Source organism: Myripristis murdjan, chromosome 12 (assembly GCF_902150065.1).
Source record: "Myripristis murdjan chromosome 12, fMyrMur1.1, whole genome shotgun sequence".
NCBI classification, from domain to species: Eukaryota; Metazoa; Chordata; class Actinopteri; order Holocentriformes; family Holocentridae; genus Myripristis; species Myripristis murdjan.
In genome coordinates, this window is record NC_043991.1 from 28,845,876 (window position 1) to 28,871,053 (window position 25,178).

The 25,178-nt window shown below is 40.4% G+C and overlaps 1 protein-coding gene across 1 annotated transcript; it reads left to right on the top strand.

Annotated features, from left to right (window-relative positions):
* The first annotated feature begins 756 nt into the window (after positions 1-756).
* Positions 757-16,463, top strand: aif1l (allograft inflammatory factor 1-like). Its single transcript, XM_030065215.1, has 6 exons — positions 757-898; positions 1,123-1,184; positions 3,505-3,571; positions 8,873-8,914; positions 9,579-9,741; positions 13,870-16,463. Exons 1-6 carry the CDS (start codon positions 874-876, stop codon positions 13,955-13,957), a joined length of 447 nt encoding a protein of 148 aa, XP_029921075.1. The 5' UTR covers positions 757-873; the 3' UTR covers positions 13,958-16,463.
* Positions 16,464-25,178: the final 8,715 nt, after the last annotated feature.

Consider the following 25,178-nt stretch of genomic DNA (forward strand, 5'->3'; position numbering starts at 1 on the left):
GCTGGTTGAAACATGTTTATAACATAAGTAATAACTTCAGTTTGAAATGTCTTCAAGACATGCTGAATATCTGATCATCACTTGGACTACCACTGAAGGTGGTCAGAGATCTGAAACCAAAACACAAAAAAGTGTAAATGCACCATGTCTTTAATCCACAGCCCTGTTATAGTGAAGCAGCCAGCAGCCAGTAGAGACCAGGAGATAAGATAAGGAGATAAGGATTCTCCAGAACAGGACAGAAGAGATGTGAGGAGATTACTGCAATCCATATAGGTAAATATTGCCACAGGAGGTGTCATGCACTGCCTTTCTACTCACTTTACATTGTTTGTCTCACATTCACACACTGATGGCAGAGGCTACCATGCACGGTGCCAAGCTGCTCATCAGGAGTGGTTAGAGATTCAGGGTGTCGCACAGGTACACTTCAACACTCTCTGGACGAGCCAGGAATCAAACCAAGAACCCTCTGATATCCAGACCGCCACTCTACCTCCTGAGCTTGCCGCCCCTATTAAACAATCTCTTTTTTGGGGAAGAAAAGAGGTCCACTTTCAGTTTGGATTTCAAAGACACATTCTGAATGTTGCCCATCTCAGTTACATGGAGACGAGACATCCTGGTATAAAGATTAGAGTGGTGGGTGGGCTGAGGGAAGATTTTTTTTTTTTTTTTTTTTTGAAAGTTGTGACCGGAAACGCTATTGTTGATTGTGGGCGACTTCATACCAGCGCCGCGCTGCCAATCATCCACTGAGCCCCGCCCCCCGTCAGAAGAAGAGGACCAACTGCCCTGACCACCGGCCACTGAGACCAGGCATTCCGGAGATTTCTCACTTTGTGGCTCTCTGTATCAGAGGCAAATTTCACAATGCCTTCAAATCAGAATATGCAAGGTAATTACACTCTTCTGTGCAGGTCGGCGCATTTTCTACACACCTTATACTATCTGTGTGGCAAGCTAACTAACGGCAGCCTCCCAGCTCCGGTGCTGATAAACGCGTTTTAGCTAACCGACCGTTGAGTGTTCACAATGGAGCATCAGTAGGCCGGCTAGCTCTCCAGCTAACCTTGACCACACTGATGATATTATTTAAATAACACGGTTTTCTTTCTGCAGGAGGGAAAGCCTTTGGACTATTAAAGGCCCAGCAAAGGGAAAGATTGGAAGAAATTAACAAGGTATGCCTGTTTTGTCTTTTGATAGAGACTAGCATCTTTCGAAGATACTGAACACACATAGCGATACACTTGGCATTGGTCCTTTTTTTGAGAGTGAGGCGACGTGTGATGATTCAAGGTGGCCGTGCCTACCTTACATGCTAAATTGTAATTAGCGATATTTTCCCAGTGTAACTGCAACACAACATATCACGTTTGCGTGTGATATGCAAAATGATGTGAAATTGATTTTTGGATAACTTGTTGAATGGCCCGCATGCTGTCACATGTCTGTGTGGAGGGAGAGAGCGTTCCTGACCACATCAGTGGGTTGCTCACTGTCTGTTAAATTCATAAGTGCATGTGTGTGTTTTAACACTGCATTTTCACTGGACATGCCCCTGATACTACAGTGTTTACAGTGAGCCCACCGCTGGTTCTCCCGTTATCCCCGTGTGTCTCGATGGGAAACAGGTGTCTGAGACTGGGAGGCGGGCTGAATGAGCTCTTTGTCTATCCGGGCTAGGATAGGCCCGCCTCATTTCGTTAGCTATACCTCCACGTCTTTCCCACTGACAGACTGGATTTCTGTGTCTTCTCCATCTCCTCTTTCCTCCGCCCGTCCTAAGCTGTCGACCCTGACACACATGAATGGCTCCAGGAGTAGAGAGGAGAGGAGGAGAGAGGGCAGCCGGGAGCATGGGCGCACTAGTGACGCACAGTCTCAAGCGCTCACTTACTAACGTGTGCTGAGATTACATTCATGCAGTTACACAGGCTGTAACACCCTCAGGCGTGCTCCACATGTAAAGAGAAAAGGCCTCTCTTGCCCAGCAGCCTGAGGTAATGTCAGGTGTGATGTCACTAAATGTGTTTCTATTCAGTGACATCACCAGGTAGTGGCACTCAGGGTTGAATCTAATATGGAAATGAGGCAATATTTGGACAGGCTTGCTCTCTTCATCGGGGTTGGTTAGTTAAGAGAGGTCGTTTGCTAATATTTTGAACAACAATGCCTGTCTGAAGTAATTACTAGGAGCTAGAGATGAATGCATGTAAACTTTTAGATGCCAGGTATTTCAAAGGGTTTTTCAACCTAGACATGCAAAATACTGCCTTGGTTTGTTAATTATTGATATTGTATTGACATATTGTGTTGGTCAATGCATTTACATTAACATGACTGCACACTTGTATTGGCGAATCCTGTAGAATGGATCGTCCGCACCTGGTGGTATTATTGCTAGGTTACATTCATTAATCTCGGCAAAATCATCCACCATTTTGGACCTTGGACACTTGCCTTTTATAATTTGAAATTAGTGTGAAGATAGAACAGAGAAGAAATTTGAATCAAGAATTTGATCAAGTATGCACTCTATTTGACCTCAATATGATGACACCTTTGCAGATAGACAGGCACAGATTTCATGCATAGTAATAATAGTGAAGCACTTGTTCAAACATACTTTAGTGCTGAGAAAGAGGGAGAGAGGCTATGTGTTTGATAAAAGACATTCCTTTGTGTGGAGGCAGCGTTACAGTGACTCAGCTATGCTGAGTCAGGTGTCCTTGATTAGCAGCCAGTAGGGCACTCATCATGCAGTTGTAAGCTTTGCAGACACATACAGGCCAATACCAAGAACATCCTCACTTAATTCATATACATCTTCATTTGAACCTACAGCACAGTCATTTAATGGCACTCACTCTCTCTCTTCATCTTTTCCTTGGAGATTGAAGCTTCGACTCCCACATGGCAGATTGCTCTATTATAATTTCATTAAAGTACATCTCTTCAGGCGTTTTTCCGTTGTCTTCTCTCCGCCCTGGTGAGGTGTCCCACTTTATGAACAGAGCTGTGAGAAATGGCCGCCATGCTGAAATTGGAGTTTTTGACACTCCTTGAGACACTGAATTTATTGTCTTTTTTAAGTTTTTTTAAGTTACTCTTACATTTGTTATTTTCATGCTATTGTTGTGTATTTAGTCCAGTTACTCAGGTATCTTACAGATTGGTAACTTCTCTCTAATTTGGCACAAAGATGATCCTGATAACTAATAATCTGGACACAAACAGTGGTACTGATTGGTCATTCGTGTGTAGGACTAAGGACTTCTCTCCTATTTGATAGTGTTAGATAAGCACACAACAATACTGGAATGTCTCAACAAGTTCTTTTATTGTTAAGAATGAGGAGACTCAGATGGTCTTTTTAATTCACCCTGACCACAGGCAAATCTATGACCTAAAGGGGTTTCATAAGTTAGGCCTGTAAAACCATTTTTTTTTTTCTCATATTTTCAGCTTTGTTCACTCTCCACTCCTCTCTCTTCCCAGGAGTACATGGAGGACCAGAAATACAGGGATGAAGAGGACCTGCCTGAAAAATTGGAAGGTTTCAAAAGTAAGGAAGTCCACGTCTCCCCTCAGATGTGTTTGTTTCCTCCCTCATATCAGAGAAATACACAGGAATGTGTCTAGTTAGTGCAGGTATGCAGCTAGCTACAGCCAATCCCCAACCAAATGCAGCTGTGTCTATGTGTGGGTGTGTTCTTTTCTGCAGGACTTTTGTCCAGCATTGAACATTTGTTTATCAGTTTGGCAAACTCCACACACATGAAAGTATTAGATGTTTTGTTTTTCTCCCTTTGTTTGTGTGGGAGAGAAAGTCAGGCTGTGATTTCTATGTGGTTTGCAAGGCCAAATCCTTAGTGGCCTTAGAGGAATGTGCTGGGGCGTTCCTCTGCTTGTTGTTGTAATACAGAGCTTTGGGAGAACTTGTGGCTTCAGGGAATAGAAAAACACTGCTACCAGAAGCTGATTAAGGGAATATAATTGCATGACTTACCAAAGAAATCTTTTCCATTCCTCTGATACTACAGGATATTGAGTGCATGCTCATCTATATGTAGCATCTCTTTTCTTTGACATATTTTCTGTGCATACAAGTTTTTGAGTAACCGAGTAACATAAGAAAACTGTTTATTTTAATAAGAGACATAAGTCTTAAAATGGCTAACATAGTTCCGGTGTCCTACTTAGAATCCTTACTTGCTGGGGGAAATGGAGCAGTAGTATATAAGCAGAAAGGGGACGTGGTCGTGAGGTCCTGAGAGTATAGTCTCTTCTTTTCCTTAGCTTCTATCTCCATGTTGTCCCAGTGACCTAGAAGTTGGTATTGAAATTCGGTGCTTTGCAGCTGCCAGCCAAATCACAATAATACTCCTGAGGACCGAAAAATGCTAAGTCATACATCAGCATTTTTTTCAATAAATAGATCTCTGTGATGATATATATTTAGTTCCATTAGATGTCATAAGAAGAAAAATGAATCAAGCACCTCAAAATTGGAGGCTAATCCATACTGAGGGCTCATGTGTTAGGCCGAGAGGAGCAGGTGGAGGATGCTGTCAAGACTTGTGCTACCAAAGACCAGCTCTGAAAAAATCAAGAAGCTGGGACATATACAGAGTTGTTTTCTGAAGGCCCAAGCATGGTCGACCACGAAACACGTGTTATTTTTTTTTCTGTATGACAGATGTTTTTTGTATATTCTGAGAGTGAAGGTGTATTATCGTACCAAATTGCAGTTTCCTATGTGGTGTAGTTCCTGAGATATTGACACCTGAAAATGGGGGAAAAATAAGGACGCATGAAAAATTGACACATACCCCCCTCACTAAATTGGCCATATCTCAAAAAGTATCCATCAGAGAAAACTAAAATTATACAGTGTGCCTATTGGATAAATAAGGAACAACTGGTGAATTTTTTGAGACCCAAGTGCATGGGCCATTTGTTGAAGTGACATGGAATAACCCAGGCCTAATCATGTATACACAAATAATTAAGTAAACATTGACATCAAAGAAGACTTCAACAAATAACAAAAAGAAGGAATCATTCAAACAAAGGGTCTGATATCAAACTCCACATTGAGTCTATATGCAAAGACAAAAGCTACTCCCTGCTTTTTAGTGATGAGCTTGTTTTTCAAAACAGAAAAGCACTTAAAAATGACATCTGCCAAAGTGAATGATGGGGTAGACAAACTTACCATCAGATGGCTTAATGCGTGATGTTCAATTTTGACCCTTCCAATATGTGTCAGAGTTGAAGTGTGTAGTGTGTACAACAGTTTTGGTCCCTCCCTCCTCAAAAAATGCAATGCACTGTGCATGGAGAGCAGTGATGGAGATGTAGGTGGAACAGCTGTCATATCAGTCTGATTATGTAGTCAAACTAAAACCAAGGCACTACAAAACAATGAATGAATGATATTCATGTGCTTTTGATCTTTACCCTGGAAGACAAAAGGCCCGTTTCCAGCAGAATGTTCCTGGTAGTATTTGGGGGACAGGAGTAACTACAGGAACGTCCTCTCGCTCGGCCCTCTCACCTGCCGTGTCTCCACTGAGGGCCGAGTAGGAGGAAGGTTCCTGGAAAGTTACCGGGCGGTTGCGCGACCATGACCGGAGCATCAAAATGCGTGTTGTTAAAAAAGCCTGTTGTTAGCGTTTGCTAATGTCCGCTAAAGCTAATGTTAGTGTCACATTAGCAGCATCACATAGTATAATACCTGTAATTATTATCTTTCATCCCAAACAATATCTAATTATCAGTTAATGCCTCGAAGTACATTTTAGTGTTCCTGAGCCCAGTCAATTCTTGACTGTGTTGAGTGAAAACTGAGAAGCACTAGAAAGTATGTTTTCATTTCTCTCTGTCCCTGAGCTCATTTGAATGTGAGAGAGAAGTAGAAAAAATAGGGTTGGAGGAAAAATTGCTTACGAGCTCTTAAGATGATGGCACTGTCATTTTGGAGCATCCGTTAGCAAAGGAATGTGGGTCAGAAAGAAAGTTTGAAGACTTGAGTGTTGAGCCATTTTCAGAGACTGTAGATGATCAACAGGCAGCACCACGGGAAGTGGGCCACTTAAGAACTGCTGTTTGTGTGTGTGTGTGTGTGTGTGTGTGTGTGTGTGTGTGTGTGTGTGTGTGTGTGTGTGTGTGTGTGTGTGTGTGTGTGTGTGTGTGTGTGTGTGTGTGTGTGTGTGGAGGCCCACTCCTCAGAGTTTACGAACAGGGTTACCATTGTCCCCTCCCACCCCCCCATGCGTTCACACAGTGACACAGTTCCATAGCTAAAGCCCTTCTTTTTCTCCCCCCAAATACACACACAGAGGCTCCATTGTGAGAGAGAAACAGCAAGCGTAATCTGACCAACTAGAGTGATCTTTTACAGAGAGGAGAGGGGTGAAATTTGGGGAGAAGCATGTTGAGAATGTACCTCTAAGTGAAACAGAATGGCAGACAACTGCTGAAAATTAATGCAGTAATGCAGAAATAAGTAAAAGTGCTGGATAATCTGCTACATTCCCACTGTCCCAAAATATCACTTAAAACAATAGTGTGGATTTAATGGCACAAGGTAGTGTGACTTACTCAGTGCTAGTGATTTTGATGCATGAATGTTATCTCCAGATAATGATAAAGAGTTGAGCAAGCAGGAAGGAAATGGGCAGCAGGCAATAGGGTCAGCAAATGGCCACACACACACACAAAAAAAAAAAAAAAACTAAAAATGCAACAATACACAACAACATGCAACATCAATCATGTATTCAGCGGCTTCATTCCCATTAGCCAAATGCCGTGCTATATCATGGAAACTGTTTTGCTAACTGAAAACTGTGGTATTGCTACATACTTGGGTCTGTTTATCTATCACTCTTCATATCAGCACTGCTTGCAGAAAATGTTCCAAGATGGAAAATATGCAGTACACTGGCATTATTTAGTGGATTTTCATGCATCAGTGTCACTAGTAGCAAATCATTCCAACTTGTGTCAGTAAATCCAGAGTATCCGTTTAAGCTCAGCCAGGCGTCAGAGCTTTCCACACCACCAAAACAGCACTAATCAAAGTTTTAAATGATTTTTTGCAGCTGATGCTTGTGAATATTATATTGTGTTTCTGCTAGATCTGTACTCTGCCTTCAGTGGAGCTGACAATCCAATTCTCATCTGTCACCTGAAAAAAATGGGTTGGTGTCAGGGACTCTACCCTGGAGTGGTTATATTTTTATCTTTCTGATAGGACATTCTCCATGGTAGTTAGAGATGCTTCTTCAACTTTGCTCCCCCCTCACCTGTGGTGTTCCCCAAAGGTCAATCCTTGGTCCCATGTGTTTTTTTTTTAATTTAAATTAGTCCATCAGGACATAAGTCTGATCCTCTTTCACTGCTATGAAGGTGATGCACAGTTTTATCTTGAAACTCGGCGATATTGGCAACCTAATCCAAGATAAGTACTGGGATTGATGTCTCAGAACCTCTTCCATCTTAATGATAATAAATCCAAAATGTATAATTTTGCTCACTTACCACCATGAACAGTAACATAATCTATAGTAATTTTTGCATCATGTCTTCTGACTTTGAGTTTAGGCCTGCTGCCCAAAACTTAGGGGTGCTCTTCTCTGAATGATGATAAATGCATAACAAAGGCATTGAGACACACTCCTTCTGGTCTAGCTTCTCTGTAAGGATAACTTTGAATCCCAGAATAAAACAAACTAAAATAAGGGTGAGGAAGGTACTCCATCAAATGTCCCCACATTACATAAACGCAGGATATACTACACCATCCAGGGTTTTGTTTTTGTCTGGCTAAAAAAAAAAAACAGCTTAAATGGTGTTCCAGCACAGATGGCTTTGCTATTGTCGTCAGTGTAACACCCAGATCCCTTCTGTTATAATTGCATGCTTTTACAGGCACCAGTTTTTGAACTAGACTTACATCACACAGTTCAGTTTGAGACATTCTTTAGTTTTGCAATGCAGCCATATTCATGTTTCTGTGAAGTGTTGATTGGACAGACATACAAACAGACGGACACTACCATCCCTTGGCCCCATCTGCCAGTGGGGCAAAGGCTAAATAACTTGACTCACACGTAGGAATACATGCAGCCTAAATGGAGCAGTGTCAGTTAGCTTTCCACAATATTTTGAGGGTCAAAGGAATCAGATGATAGTTAAATAAATCTAAATTAAAAGTAATGGAATCATTTGTTTTCAGGAAATTGCGTGCTTCTCCTGTGCAAGATTAGGCATCAAAACATCTGAGCTGCTTACATCCGTTTGAATGTTTTTTTTTATTATTATTTTTTTTAATATAATGAATAATTGCAGATTTGGTTTGTCCAGGATTACTGTTTTGTCTGCATAATGCCAGGCTTAATGAGTTCAAACCTATTTTGAAAAGGGTTGAATGGGTGACAGCGGGACAGCAAAAGTGAACATCACAGCTTCCAACATGAGTATGAGTTTCCCTTCTTCTTGATTGTTCTGCTTGAACTTTGACACTCCTACTATCCCCCTCATTGGCTCCCACCTTTTATTCTGTCCCTCTTGTGAACCCCACTCAGCTGTTGCTTGCTTTCCTCTGACACACACACATATGCCCACACACACACCTGTCATTATCAGCTGTTTGTGCATTTCCTTTTGCCAGGTCAGCTGTCTGAATGTGTTAAGAGAGTGAGATAATCATACGCTATCTGGCAACAGTTCGCTGACACTTGAGGTGCCAGCTGGGAGATTGGTGCTGATGAAAAGGTTCAGAATAAGTTCATGAGTTCAGAACAAATAGCCACTGTTCAGTATGCTTACAATGTGTTGTGTGTGTTTTCTTTTTCAGATAAATATGCGGAGTTTGACCTGAATGACCAAGGAGAGATAGGTGAGTAACAACCGGCACTGAAACAGCAGCTGCACAACAACAGCACAGTCAAAACAATCTGTCAGTTGACCCATGTCTGTTTGTGACAGCAATATGAGAGAACAGTAATTAAAACTGTTGGTACATTGTCTGACTAGTGTGAGGGGAAGGTCAGGCTCAAGTGTCACTTTTGTGTCCCATATGTAAGGTGAGACCATGTTGTACACCAGTGTACAGCATGTACTCTGTGATGCTTAGGGCAGATGTGAAGCGAAGAGTGAGCTAACCAGACAACAGATGCAGCATGTCCTGGAACAAGAAGAGAGAAATAAAACTGGTTCAGTATTTATTTTGTCAACAAAAATCATGACAAAATATTTTTGTTTTACTATGTCAATGATGTGACTATAACAAAAGCATTTTGATCCTTAAAAATAAAAGTGATGGTGTAATCAAAAAATTTGACTAAAATGAAAAAATAAATAAATAAATAATTCATTGACTAAGACTACAATAAAACTAAAGGGTCTTACAATGAATCTCTGGCAAAATTAACACTGCCAGCTATGGAGGCTTTTATTCTGATAAATATTGTTTTCTTTTCACATTTGCTAAGAGGGAGGAATGCTCCTTTGGAAGTTATTCACAATCTTGAGTCTGACCATGGATTTTTTTTTTGTCTCAGATATAATGGGTCTGAAGCAGATGATGGAGAAACTGGGAGTTCCCAAGACGCACTTGGAGGTGAAGAAGATGATCTCGGAGGTGACTGGTGGCAGCAGCAATACTATCAACTACAGGGACTTTGTCAAGATGATGCTTGGCAAGCGTTCAGCTGTGCTCAAACTGTAAGTAAACCTCCATGTATGTGTGTGTTGAAGTGTGGGTCTCTGTATTTTATTTTATTTTGTCTTATCATTTATTTTATTTTGCCAATCTATGTATTGAGCAGACTTCCTAGCTTCTAGTATGGGATAAATATACTATTATATTTTGAAACTGAAAAAAGCCTTGAAAGTTTGAACAAAAACTCAAGGACAAAATCATGTTTGCAAAGATCAGAATTTTTTTTCCAGCCCATCCAAATGCTGCGCAAGCCTTCAAAACTTAGTTTCAACCTTATAAAACCTTTTTTATTAGATTTCTTGCTTTCAAACATTGAGTTTCAGTCTTTTTAAGCCTTTTTTCCTGTTTCAAAATATGACCATATATTTATCTATTTATCCCATATACAAAGGTTTTTACAAACCGAGCTGACAGTCGGCGCTCAGTGTAGCTATCTTGATCGCCTGTAAGTTTCTGTGTTACGTCCCTCACCTTCTGCCCTGATTAGTCCACCTCAGCGGCTTCCCGGATGATTCAGCATTTTAAATCGATGGTTGTGGCCGAGCGTGATAGAGAGAGAGCTTTCTGATTGACAGTTCAGCCTAAGCAAATCAGACCAGAGGGGAGAAATAGAAATCCAGTTGTGTTGATGTTGTGCTACCTAGCTAGCAAGCTATCTAACCAGAAAAAGCTGGTTATAATTAACAAAAGTTCTTCCACAAGCCAAACACTTGTGGGCTGACAACACAAGCGCCAGTTCAACTTCTCATCAGGCATATCACCAATTTGTGTAATGAGACCATTTGAACAGATTCAGAATGTGTGAAAATGGAGGGCTACTGAAGGGCTTTTGTCTGTATCTTTCCACTTTCTACCTTCCCCTCCTGGCATGGGATATTCCTGTCACACTGACACAGATCGTGCCTGCATGTCGACCATCAGCTGTTGTCTGTGCAATGTGTGATCATGGACAAGTTTTAGCAGGAGACATGAGGCAACACACAACCATCTCCTTTCTGTCTTGGTCAGCACTTGTTCTTTGAAGTTGCATCGGTGTGTCCTGGGCCCTACATAGCTACTATGCTTGTGTGTACACACCATGTGCATGTAAGAGTGAACTGTTCTTGTCTTCAGCTGGGTCTGTATGTGTGTTCACGTTTGAGACACAGAACATGAATCTGTCTCGTGCTGTGTCAGCTAGGTGGTTTATGTCTCAGCAGGGGTTCTGAGTTGACCAGTGTTGATGTCATCACTACCCACATGCGGCATTAGCCTTTAATCTCTGTGGCAACAAAACCTATTTGTAATGCCTATCAGATCCATCGTTGGGATCTTGTGAGTAGGTAATCAACAGTAGGCTGATTATTTAACCACTAACAGTCACGTAGGGATGGCGAGAAGACCAAAACTCATCATATTCATAATCAAAAAAGAAAAGAAAAATACATGTTATTACCTTTGTTCAATGGCTCTTGCAGGAAAGAGGTACATTTTTGCTGCCTGCTGTTTTGAAATGGGCTAGTGTGGCATGTGTAAGCCCTTTAAAGCAGCCCTGAGTGGGTCAGCGCTGCAGAAGCCAGAGAGCTGGCCAGTGCTCAGTGTTTTGGCTGTAACCTGTCAGCTCTGCTTGACTGAGCTGACTGGACCCTTTTCAAAACAAATCTCATAATCTCAAATACACTAATCAGCAGAGAAAACACATTTTTTTCTCCTTCGCCTTTCAAACCTTTTCCCATCTTTTGTATTCATTAATGCAGTGCCCACTATTTGGAGTATGTCTCTTCCCTCCCTCATACACTCATCCCATTTTTTTTAGGAAGAAAGCATGAAGGGTCACTATTCCCCCCAAGGAATTAAATATTCTCATTAGCCTATGCTTCCTGAGGAAAGAGGTTCATCAGCGTGTTTTCCTCTCTGTATACCTGTAAAGATCCTCTAGTAAAAATAGAAATTCAAGATCTAAACTGTGAATTACATCCCTGTTCCTTGTTATGGAATGATGATTGCTTATTATTAGGTTTAATGAAAGTAGCTTTATGTAAAATCTGGTTCCCTTTTCTATTTTTTTTATTCCATTCAAAAGATAATTATAGAATTAGTCACTTTTCATTATGATGCATTATTGTTAGTATGCCTGCACCAACTCTTGAAAATTTGTCGAGTCGATGCAGTCGCTTTCTTTTTTCCAAGATCTTTTCCCACTACTGCTTTTAATGTAACTGTGTTCTGTCATTTTTCTTGGATGAGAGAAAAGGTGTGTTGGGGGGTGATGTCAGGGAGAGGGCGCGTACAGAACCACTTTAGAGCAGTGGCATTCAAAGTGTTTGGCAGGAGAACAATTGATTCAGTAGCAATTAGAGGAAAATAATTTGCATCTCCAAAGGTGAACTTAGGCTGTGAAAGGCCAAGCTTAGATTGTTTCACTTTATACCATTTTAGCGCTGCTTCTAACTAAACACAATTATTAGTCCAAAGCAGGCACACACGCAGTCACAGCAGTTTGTTTGAGCGAGCTTTGTGTCTGACAGCTGGGCCTCGCAGATCTTGGTAAACTATATCCTCCAGAATTGTTCACATCCAGCCAAGAAGGATTAAATAAGGATTAATTAATCCTTGTAGGGTAAATCGTTTGTACTGATGGCAACCTTAGATGATGATTGTCTTCCAGTATTGAATGAGGAACCACGTGGCCTAATTCTTACCATCTGCTGTACTTTTCCATTATTATCTAGGCCCCAAATGAAGTGATTTATGCTGAGTGGGGTGATAGCCTTTGTTGGAAAAACACAAATTTCTATACTAGTCCAATGAGCTAGCAGGACTTGCACAGACCAATTTTTTTGTAGCTCAGAATAATGTCAGTGCTTACCTTTGTCCTGATATAGGAAACAACATTTGCAAATACACAGGAGTAAACAACAGGAGTTACAGGAGTAACAAGATTAAGTCAATCAATAATTAGATTTATTTAGCTTAACTTTATTTAGAGATGATAAGCTTTGCTAGGCAATGTGGGAAAACTGTTCAAAAGGTTTGGTTCAATTTAGTCATTTAAAATGACTAAAGTGAATTTCACACAGTAACAATGGATCACCCGCAGCTGTTTGTACAAAGATATTACATATACACCTGTTCAATTATGTATTGACTTGATTGACTCATATCGCCTAGGTGTAGCTGGTTACTGTCCAGTGTGAAGGATATGAAATAGAGGAGGTAGTAGAGTTGTGCCGACAGGAAGTGAATGGGAGTGGTTGCCAGGGAGACATGTGCCAGAGTTTGAGTTGCTGAGCGCTGGTTTCGTCCATGGGATCAGTACTCCTTATGGGCTTAGTGGAGCTTTGCAGAGGTTTTCCAAAAAAGGAAATTAAAGACGGGCCTTTGCTCTGAATAGCTCTTGTCAGATCTCTTACTCCACTGTGTACGGCCTAGACCACAATTCTTCCTCAGTCCCCTTTGTGTTCTTCCCTCACTCTCTCACTCAGCGCTCAGCTGCTGCATGCCCTGTCTGCAGCTCTGGCTCTGCATTTGCCAGTAGCTGCCTATCCTTCATTACTCACACATCTTGCTTTAACAGCTTTTCTCGTCCACCTTTTGTTTTGTTTTTCGCTACTCTTTTACACCAGCCCAACTGACTGTTGTCCTAATCTGCATTTGTTTCTATTTCATGCCACTCCCCCTTTCATCTGTCCAAATCCCTTATCCCTCTCTCTTGTCCCTGTGCAGCAGTAACCAGTGAGGACCACTAAGCTTCTTGTCAGCCTCCCTAGATGCCAGTTATTGTTGGACATTGAATGGAGATGTCAGCAACCTTAGATTCAATACTTGCCTAATAAAAACAAATTCTTGAGGATTTTTTTCTCATCATGCAGTGCCATCACCTTCATAGCCTGTTTTTTTTTTACTGCCCCAGTTTTCTCACAGGGTTTGGGGGCATGGACACATTCGTCAACAAAAGAAATATATATATATAGATAGATAGATAGATAGATATCTTTAAATTATTGTTATTAGTAGTAGTAGTAGTAGTAGTAGTAGCATTATTCATTTGGGCGAATACAGGATTTTTGGCAACTGATATCTTAAAAAAACAACAACAACTCGCCAGTGTGTTTGACTTTTTGTAATATGGTGTTACTTTCTCTCCTCAGAGTGTTGATCTTTGAGGACAAGGCCAATGGTGCCAGCTGTAAGCCGGACGGGCCCCCTCCAAAACGGGACATTGCTAGCCTGCCGTAAAGGCAGACGTCAGCTTCCAGACTACTGTTGGGGGCATAAGGAGCATCGGTGGGTCCTAGCCTCTGGGCCGTAGCCACATGTACATAGCCTTACCAAGTGTCTGACTTCAGGACGCCAAGACAACCATGGGTGTCGGAGAAATAAAACCTCCTTTGTGATGTGTGGAGGAGGACGACAAATTGTTTAACTATATATATATATATTTGCTGTGAAAAGAAAAATGTTGAGGCAGATTAGCTTTTTTTCTATGACAAACATACATGTATATATTTATATTGATGATTACGATGCAAAGCTGCATATTTTTACTTAGTGTTCACACTCGTAACCCTTGCGATAACTGTGGAATTGAGCCGTTCTATGAAAATGTGCAGTGTTGTATTAGTGTGGGACCAGTGATTGAGGATGTAATTTTGTGATTTACTAACTGTGTGTGCAAGATGTAGTCTGTTATTTGGAAGAGTGAGCCCACAACACACTAAGTGATGTTTGACTGTGAATGATGTTATTCAACTTGTTTTTTCCCCCCACAGTTGAAATGTAGCATTGATAGTTTTACATGTAATCTGCTTGATGAGTTTAATTTTGTAGTAAGGGTTTCATGGTAATGTTTTAAGGGAAAACTGTCATCTCCTTTCACCGGCTAAAGAAAAACTCAAAGTCCTTCACAGCATATTTTTGACACTGCCTCATCCTTTGTACCTTGCTTTGTCTTTGGGACACTTTAACTTTAATGGTGTGAGAACAGCATGCTTTTGGGGAAGCACAGGGACAAGAAAGCACAGTTTTTCCAGCACATTTTTTATAACGTTCTCAGCAGTCTCACATAGATTCCTGCCAGGCTAAGCTTGGTCAGTATCTCACTTTAGATCAGGTGCCAGAGATTAAAGGTCCGCCCCAATTCCTCTGGGTCCATAGTCATCAGCCGTCTGAGTAAGATTACTGATCTGGAATGAGTAACCGAGTCATCATGACCACTTCATATTTGCTCATTAAATACCCACCTTCGAGTGGAAATATTTTGAAGATAAGATGAGAATGTGAGATCATGTTGACTGTGGGACTCTCAGTATCAGTAAGTGGCTTGCTGACCAACAGCCAGTGTGACTCAGTTTTAAATCTGTAGGGTTCAGCACATCGTTCATTTTGGAAGGAGTGTGATTTAAGGCACACAGAAGATTGAAAAAACTCCAACAGCATTACAGACTTGCATAGTACTACATGCAATCATATTCTTTCCAAGTGCCTAAACATGCAGATACTGTAGAAATAAAAACATTCACACATCGGGAGAGGAGGGTGTTCATACAAATGTTCAGTTGAAGCAATGTTTCCACATGACCGTTAAACAATATTCTTTGGTATTTGGTAAGCTAGTCTTAATGGTGTTTGTTGAATCATATTTATGTGGTGTTTACTTCTACTTATTCCCCACATTCCATCTAAGTTTTCACAAATGATGGATTGTTTTTGCCTAATGGAACTGGACAGGGTTTGTGTTAGTAGGCCATGCCATCTGTTTGTCTGTTGGCAGGTTATCCAAGAAAAAAGTCAGGAAAGGATTTGCATCAAAAATGTGAATTGGTTAGTTATGGGCCATCAAATACCTGATCAACTTTTCATACTAATTACTCAAAAGAGGGTAAAAATGTGTATAATTAGAATGTAACATATATCGCAATTGAAATTGATATATAAGATATAAGAAACCCAAGCCGTCCATTATTGCCCCAGGCAGATAAAATGGGAAAACTGGAGTGCTCTTTTTCAGTTTAGAAATAACAACCCCGGGAATTTTTCCAAAACTTGGTACAGTGATGGAGGGGCCGCCGACTGGCCATGAGGTGTTGCGACAATCGACTAAAATGCTTACAAGTGGCTAGAATCTGAACAGCTCATGTCTTGTTTCAGGGACAGTAATGAAAATGAAAAAATGAAAATGTGTCTATCTTCTGATTTGAAACATGCTGGTAATGGGGCATGGATGAAATTAAGGTTTCACAAAAATCCTGTGTGGAACTGGCACATCTTGACAACTGTGAGTGCCATCCAGTTTAAAAGACTTCAGTCTTTTAAAAGACTCAACTATTTGGTCTTCTTTGTGCTATAACAAAATGTAAAGTTTGAACTTGATTTCACTGTTGATGTTTCCTTTGGTTTATCTTGTTATTTTATTTTCTGTAATTAATTTCTGTCTTGGCTGGCTCTTCTGTCCCTCATATTGTTTCACTAGCCATCCATCTCTATCAAACTGGTTCCATTGTCCTGTGAATTCTGTGATTTGTGCCTCAGAGTTTGTCTTTAATTTAAACTATCCCATTCCTCACACTATGGAGTATGAAATGGTAACCAGTATTTTAATATTTTAGTGTTTAACATGTTTTTAACCATTTTGTTGTTTTGTTGCCAGTTTGATAAAGCGTTTAGGTATTGTAGTGTCATTTAGTCATCATTAAGATGCACATTGTTTCACAAACACCAAAGGAAATAAAGTTCTTACACCGGCCTTTCTATTTTTGAATGGTTTATTGTGGTAATGCAGTACTTTATTAAACGCTAATTATCACAACTAACTTTGGGCTTTTATTTGAGAAGGTAAAAGCAGTACTTACTCTTTTTTTTTACATTACAGAAAATTAAATAATTTACTGAGTGAGATTTAGTCATAGACTGTATAGCCATTTAACACCTATCTGTCACTCACTGAGTGTCCTTGGTTTGAAGCGACTTCCAGAGTTAAAAGCTTTTACAGTAATTTGGTTTCACTTACGAGACTATATATGAAATATCATGCTGGAACACTGCAGTAGCCATCAGCACTGATACAGCCAGAAGGGAACCAAGCTGCTACATGAAAAAAAACAAAAAAAAAAAACAGGCAAAATGAAGGTAAATGCAAACTCACACTAAGTCAATTTAGCAATCAAGCACACTTGCCAAAGGAACTGTTAAGTGAAATGAACAAGCAAATCAAACCACATGCTCATCTCACTCGCCAGTTCCTTCAAATACTCAGAGATACCTGATGCATGGGGCTCCTGACACCGTGACTGGCTGAGTTGGGTGGTTTCAGTGTGTGAGTTTGCATTCCCTGTTAGAATTTTCCCATGAACTTTTCATACCATAGAATACAAACAGCCTAGTGCATATGTGGCCATGTACACTGTATGGGCAGAAGTATTGGGCCAGCTACATATTCCACCTACAGGAGCTTTTCTGACCTCCCATTCTAAATCAATAGGCATTAATGTTAGGTAAACATAAGAAGAGGAAGAATTTGTTGATACATATGATCCCTTAGAAATGTTATAAGATGTTTCATTCTTTTTTGTTCTACATAAAAATGCCCTTCATGTTACATTGCAGTGGGAGGGAGGAGAGAGGTTCTGCTTGAGTATAGAATCGTGGAGGGTGATAGTAAGCAACACTTTAACAAGCACATTAACAAGCAGATCCAGTAGGATTATAATAAGCACCTCTGTAATTAAAATGATAATCACTGTTGCATGCAACAAACTGCCAGGGGCTTGTGCAGGCACGGTGGAAGAAATTGCCTACGGAGCTGGGAGACAGAGCTGGGATCATGTATTCACATAAGAAAAAAAAACAAAAAAACAACGAAATTAAAAAAACAGCTTCTGATGATGCCACTGACCCTGGGGCCTGTTATTTCTATTTTCCCCACTATTTTCCTTCTATCCTGTCTAACACAGTGGAAGCACAGAGCAAAATAAAATGAATTTTAATTAATACTTATGTCAAGCTTTCTCAACAGTAAAATTCAATCATTCATGTGCAGACTGGAGCCTGGAGGAGCAGGCTGAGGATTTCAAACAGATCTCAAAATATCATTCAAGTGTCCTGCTGGTTGAAAAATGGTCTCATCACATTCCCAGCGGTCATGCTGTGCAGGGTGTATGCAGCATTCAGGAATCCGTGTCCCCTCACTTTCCCATCTCACTGTCATTTGATTTCTTTTCTTTGTTCGTTTCTATGATTCTCACGTCACAGGGGCTTCTGAAATTCAAAATAATTAGGAAAGTGAGAAGCTAAAGAGAATGCGTGTGTATATACGGGGAAGTTATATTGCTTATCCATGCTAATGAGTCAGTATCTTACACAGCCACCAGCACCATGATATGGGATAGATAGGGTTATGTGCTCATAAAACCCAGTGGATTATGAATATGCTCAATTTCCTATATTTTTACATCTGTTTTGTTCCAATTTATCTTGATCATTCACTTGCTATTTCAACAACCCCAGAGGGCTGTAGACACTGTACCGGGTAATGGATGACATGGAAAAAAATGAATGAGCCACTGGAGTGCATCCTGGGGCTTATCTGTGCAGCTGTCACCTGGATTGCTTGCCTGCATCGTCCTCTTCCTCAACTCTTGTATGGACATTGCCACCTGCTGGCCACCCAAATCCAGGAGGCGACAATGAGCCCGAGGTGTGGCTCTGCGAGATTAGGATTAATAAACCTGCTTAACCGCCACACACTAATGAATTCTCCGCCCTGTTGCAAGGCGAGTATCCAAAGCCTGTTCATCAAACATTTGACTGGTGAAATGAAAAGTAGCCTGAAGTCCTGAGGACCAGTGTGAGACTAACCTCTTCATTAACATCAGCGATATTCTGTACAGAGATGTAAGCATGGCGAAATTGAACAAGTTTCTGCCAAAAAGCTGTTTTTTTTTTTTTTTTTTTTCACAAACTTTTCAAGTACAATCTGCAGATCAGATCACACGAGGATGGTGCAGTCCAACTCCTGGTGGGAAGTGCACAATAAACAAAGTACTTGCTTTGAAATATTACACGTTTGGAGCTACAAGGACATCTAGTGGGTGTTTAAAAAATCTATGAATAAAGCATACAGGATACAACAAGCCTTAGCTTTAGTGTGTGTCTGTGTGTGTTTGTTTGCTGAGCATTTAGAGCAAATGAGTTAGATAATTTACCCACATAACTCAAGCTGGATTATACAGCATTAAAAACTGTGCTTTGGTTGTTGAGCTGTAATGGAGACAGTGGCTGTGTCTGCATGCACAGAATAACCTGTGAGCTGCTCTCCCATTAAGGCCTGATTTGAGTTAAGCTGTTTTTATGAAGTCAAGTAAAACCTATCAAGTTAACTTCGTTTGTGTGGCCCTAACAATTACAGTATGAAAGGCCGCCGCATAATGAAACAAAACATGAAAACTGATTGAGGTTATGATTGAATAAATTGATAAAATTTTCTTATCCAGTTTCCTGTCCACAGATACAGCAGTTTGCCAGCCAAAGGGCATGACAAGATTCAGCTGCCAGCTAGTAGGCAGTAGTAGTAGCTTACTCCTGATACGTCAGAAAGAAATGATGATCCAAATAGTAATGCTTGCTATTTTTATTGAAATCAGCATGCAGCCATAACCCTGTGTGAGTCTGCGGAGGAAGGAGGAGGATATTTTCATGGCAGTACACACACAGTTATAAGCCAAGCATCAGAACCAAGGGTGTCCTGCCATAACCTGCTTATTCACAATAATCTGGTTTCTTGTGCACGTTTAAGCATAATTCATAGCGGCTGCAGCCTCTATAGTAATCGGCTTTGCTCTTGCACTTCCAGAAAATACGTTCTTGCAAAATTCCAAGCCTGGATTGAACCCCTCAATCTACAGCTTGAGAGGCAAACACCTCACCATCCCAGCTAAACACCTTTGGTATAACGTCACTGTAGACAACACGTCTAAAGCAGGATGTAATGTGATGCTTAAGTCTACCTCAGCACATCAGCCAACTTGAAAATGGGTGGACTACATTATTCTGACAGCATCTTACCAGCTGATCATGCCACACACTCTTTAGGTGGCATGGCCTTACCTCATGCCATCCCCAGACATTTGGCAAAAAACAATAATGATAATAATAATAATTTGGGATCCCTTGCATTTTACAATGAAACTATCTATCTACCTACCTACCTCTGCCCTGACTTGGGCAGTGGGTTGTATTGTGAAGTTTAATTAATGAATAAGCTACATTGCATATAAATCTGACAAGGTCTTAAGGTCTTAAGGTCTTTGGAGCAGCCACATTGACAAGAAAGGGACACTGACCCTTTCAAACCATGTTGCTTTGAACATTTTTAACCAAATCAGCCTCTCTAACAGCTCTGAAACAGGAAATGTGCACATCACCAAGTTGCTCAGCGCCTCACACTGCAGTTCAGTCTCCTCAGTTTCCTCGCAGTTTCACATGAGAGGGAACCCAGCCAACGGGGGCCTAGTCAGCCCTGCAACATCTACAAGCAACCACAAGGTGTCACTGCTGTGCCTGCTCTTTCTAGTCGGCCTCTGTCCAGCATCTGTGTGACATTAGTGATTAGAGCAGCGTGTCAAAATGTCTCAGCCTGGGCCACATTTATACCCAGGCTACGTAACTTGTCATCAGTCCACAAACTTACATCCAACAGTTTGACATGTGGTTGAAACCATGCCCTGTACAAAAATTGGGCCACTTTTGTGATGCTTGAGATGTCTTTTTGTGGAGTCATGCTGTTCGTCTAATGTGCTCTCACACACACATACACACACATGCACACATGCACGCACGCATGCGGGCACAGGTAGTGGGGTGGATGGTCAACAGCATCAAGCTCATGTTGGCAAAACTGTTTCAGCTTTATATCTAAACCAGATTAAAACAAACAAACAAGCAAAAAAATAAATGTAAAAAAAATAGCAATAGGTGAGATGTGAAATCTCAAGTCATACCTATGTTTTTACTCATCAGCTAACACTGCATATATACTGAAATTGTTTCATTTTTTTATTTTTATTTTCCAAACTATTTTTTATAGTGCACACACATTTTTCACAATCTTGTTAGAAGACGCACCATCCTTGTGTTTCCATGTCCTTGCATGTTTTACAGCTGTTACATGCAGCAATGCAAATCTTATTTTCATACTTTTCATTCATATAGGCTATTTCTGCTCAACATGTTATGCTGAAACAGTCACATGATGACCTGTATATGCCTCCCATTTTCCAGATTATATCATCTTTTGTCTTTACTGGGTCACATTAGCCTACTTTCTGCTGCAAAACCCCCAGTTTGAAAAGTTCATTCTATCATTGTATATGCTCTTCTCAAAGGGTCACTTACATTGCTGCTGCTAAGGAAAAAGAAAGGAACACTCCCCCTGAGGATTATGAGTCAAAACGGTGTCATTGCACTGACTTGACACTTTTTGGCTTTATGCAGGTTTAGACCTTTACCTTGACTTCACAGTCGACAGACAGTAAACAGGAAATGTGTCAATATTGCATTAAAATCAGCAGATGTTCACCAACTTGGCACCGGTTCACTGTCAGTGGAGCTGCTCTGCACATCCTGAGCAGCTCAACATATCAGCAGCACACTGGCCCAGGGACAAGCTGCTCCTGCAACATCTACAAGAAACCACAAGGTGTCACTGCTGTACATTTGCCTCCAGAGGACATTGTCAGGCCTCTGTCTGATAGCAGAACAGGCTGTCAAAATGTCTGTTGTTTTTTTAGAGAACCCACAGAGCACTTCATTCAGTACATGTAGGCCTAAACAGTTTTGTTTTGTTGCTGCCAAGCAGAACAGGGTGTGATATCACTGGTTAAATGCAAGGAAGCCACAACAAAATCAAAGAGTCAGCCATAACCTTCTGCATCTTTATTCACTGTAAACTGAGACTCATGATTGCAGGAAAAAGGATAAGTGAGGACAAGACAAGACAAGACAAGAGATACCTTCAGGTGCATGCAGGTGAATGCAGACAAGAGTAGGCTGACGTACTGCCTGATGTAACAGAGTAGTAAATGTACTGTATTCTAGTAACTTATTTTGTTTGACAGCCTCAGCCAGTGTTGGTTCCACAGCCTCCTGTGGTGCTGTACTGTGCTGCAACTGGACAGTTTCTCTGTCCCAGTGACACTGCTGGCAACTAAAAATATGCACAAACAACGAATTAATTTGTATGAAAAGATGGCAATCTCACTGGCCAGGAGCAAAATAAACACAAATGTTAGCCTTCTTAATGGCTTGCACATGGCTACTTGCATTGAGCAGACCATCCCAACCAGGCCACATGTGAAAGCAGATTTTTTTTTTTCTGGGATATGTCTACTAATATCTAGCCATCTGGCGTTGAAAAGGTGTTATTTTTATTTATTTATTTTACATGGAATGCTTTGATATTTTTATCATTTGTGCTGCACTGGTAGTCCAGCTTGTCTAAATGTAGTTGACCTCCTCGGTGTGATTTTGCAGGGCCGCCTTGGCCACTGCTGGATGGTTTATTTTTATGTGAGCTGCTCCACTGGCCCCTTGTATATTCAGTCCTCAGCACTGTATATGGCTTGTATAAGCAATGTATCAGTTCACACAAAACCTGTCATTTACATCATCAGACAAAGGTTTCCTCACTAGACCTAGAAAAAAATCGTAATTTGGTCTATAGTACCGTCAATCATTATATGTCTGCGCTCTGGAATTCTCTACCACATGAACTAATATCTGTTCCAACAGTGTCTTCTCTTCAAATTCTTCACTTCAAACATGTACGTTAATGCAAGGTTTTAGTTAGGTTTAGAGGTTAAATGGTGAATCTTTCATTATTATTATTATTATTATTATTGTTGTTGTTGTCGTTGTTGTTACTTTTTAATAATATTAATTCAATTTATGTTATTCCATTTTATATTTTATTTTTATTTATATCCCACTATATTTCATTTTTATTCATGAACTACTATTGTTTGTTATCTTTTGTTTACATGTAATACATTCTTATATGTTTTTATGTACATGTTTTTATATATGTAATACCTTATCTTATATATTCTTCGCTAATATGTTTCTGTCATGTACGATCATTGCCTAATCATCTATCATTCATTTATTAATTGCTTCTTTATTGCTTCTTAGCAATAAAGATAGATAGATAGATAGATAGATAGATAGATAGATAGATAGATAGATAGATAGATAGATAGATAGATCGTGCACAACACAGAGTGCTCTTCTTACTGTGTCCACCAGGTGGTGGTATTCTGTTATTTTAATTTTATTCTCAGCTTTTCGACCTTCCAGTCTCATGAACTCTGAGACAGTGGGCCTCACTATGTGAAGTACATTGTAATTTGTATGTTAGTTATTTGTTCATTATATGTGTTTACTATTATAATTATCTAGGCTATTGTTTATTATAGCCTAGATGTATTATGTATGTCTCTAAAAACAAATTTGCTGTGTGTGTGTGTGTGTGTGTGTGTGTGTGTGTGTGTGTGTGTGTGTGTGTGTTTGACTTGTCCCTACACTGCCCTCTAGCCTTTGTCCTGCTGCAGCCCACGCCCACAACAACATATGTGACTCATGGACGTCTGGCTCCGTCTGACTGTGTGGTTTTGGGCAGAACATGTTTTCACAGTCGGTATTTTTTTTTTTTTTTAAACATGATAACATGATTTTGAACAGAAATACCAAAACATGGAAATGGGAAAAAGTTTTCATTTTTTCACTGTGACAGATGATAAAATTATTAACCCATCTGTGATTATGCCCACCAGCCTATATGCCTCATTGTGAAAGCAGCGTGAGTCTGTTTGTGTTTTTGTTTGCTCTGCACCTGTGACCCAGGTCATGGTCATCGTGCTCACGGCTGGAAGCTGCTCACAGCCTGTCAAAGAGCCGCGAGCTTTAGCAGGCCATACTGCACTCAAGAGGAGACCAGGTAGCAGCCTGAACTTCTCTACTATCAGAACTGATTTTCCAAGCTTCAGTCACCAATGCTGCCAACGAGCCAGAACTTAATAATTATAGCCCATTATTAATGTTAAATATGATTATATTAAAAAGTGTTATCAACTGAAATTCTCATTAATGTTCTCTTCTCTATGAAAAGCAGAATAAGTGGCCTAAGACTTTTACTATCCCATGATAGTGGGTTGTTGAAAAGTATAATTCACTTCTCCTGGTAGAGATATTTGTGGCTACAAAAACTCACCCCCTGGTCCATATCTATAAATGAATGAATGAATGAATGAATGAATGAATGAATGAATAATTAAACAAATAAATAAACAAAAGTAAAATGTAGACTTAAATTGAGATTGCACTATGTCAGCTTCTCTACAAACCCTTGCTGCCACATGGCTGCCCACTCATCTATTTCAGGGCTTCAGTGGTGCTTTAGTTACTCACCAAATGTGTAGGCTATACATATTTGATAAACACTAATGTTTCTGAGGTGCTGCAGACATGTCGTCTCTGTGGATACAGGAGTATTGCTGCCTTCAAGAGTTGTCGGACGCACCGGTGTTGGAATTTCATGTAGACCTTTATGAACCAATAAAAGCCTGATGCCCTTACCTGAGCAACCCAATAAACTGGGATATTTCATGTGACTTGGAAATTCCCATAGACTACTATTATCTAAGATATACACAAGTCTCTGAGATGATATGTTTACAGCGAAAGGCATGACAGCTGTATCTTGAACTGATGGTAAAGGTGAAATATTTATTTACTACAGCCCAGCATTCTGTGCAAATTATCAGTAATTATCAGTAGTGTTGTACGCTCCCATTTACATAATATAATCTTTTCTTTTTTTTTTTTATTAACCTGGTTCCGGTGAATCACAGGCTCACTTTAAAAGGTTTGGAGTGATTCAAATCAGGTGAAATTCAGACTGAATTTGGTGGACGGGGGGACGGTCCCCACCCTCCGCACCCCCATGTTGGAAAAACCATCATTAAAGTGCCCTCTAGAATGCCAAAAATGAGAGGAAGTGCCCCATTTTTTATAATCGAATGCCCTCTACGGTTCACCTTCATGCAATAAATAATAATAATAAATTATAGTAAATGGTGTGCTCCTGTAATGGAGAAGTGCCCCTCCAGTGGAGAAAATGTGCTGCAAAGCTGTAAAGGCTGTGTGTGTGCAAAGTTTCTTAATGGATGAACTTCCAGTGGAGAAAATGTGAGGTGCTGCCAGAGGACAGGAGGCCTGACAATAGGAGAAACATGAGGTTCCCCATGTGTCTTTCTGATGAAGGAAACTCAGAAGGTGTCCTCTCAGATGCCCTTCCAAGTGAGGAAACAGGAAGACGATTTCATCATACAAGATTCACTGACAGTCTGAGGGTCACAGTGAGATTGTATGATATCCCAATGAGATTCTGTAGAGCTCAAAGGCAGGT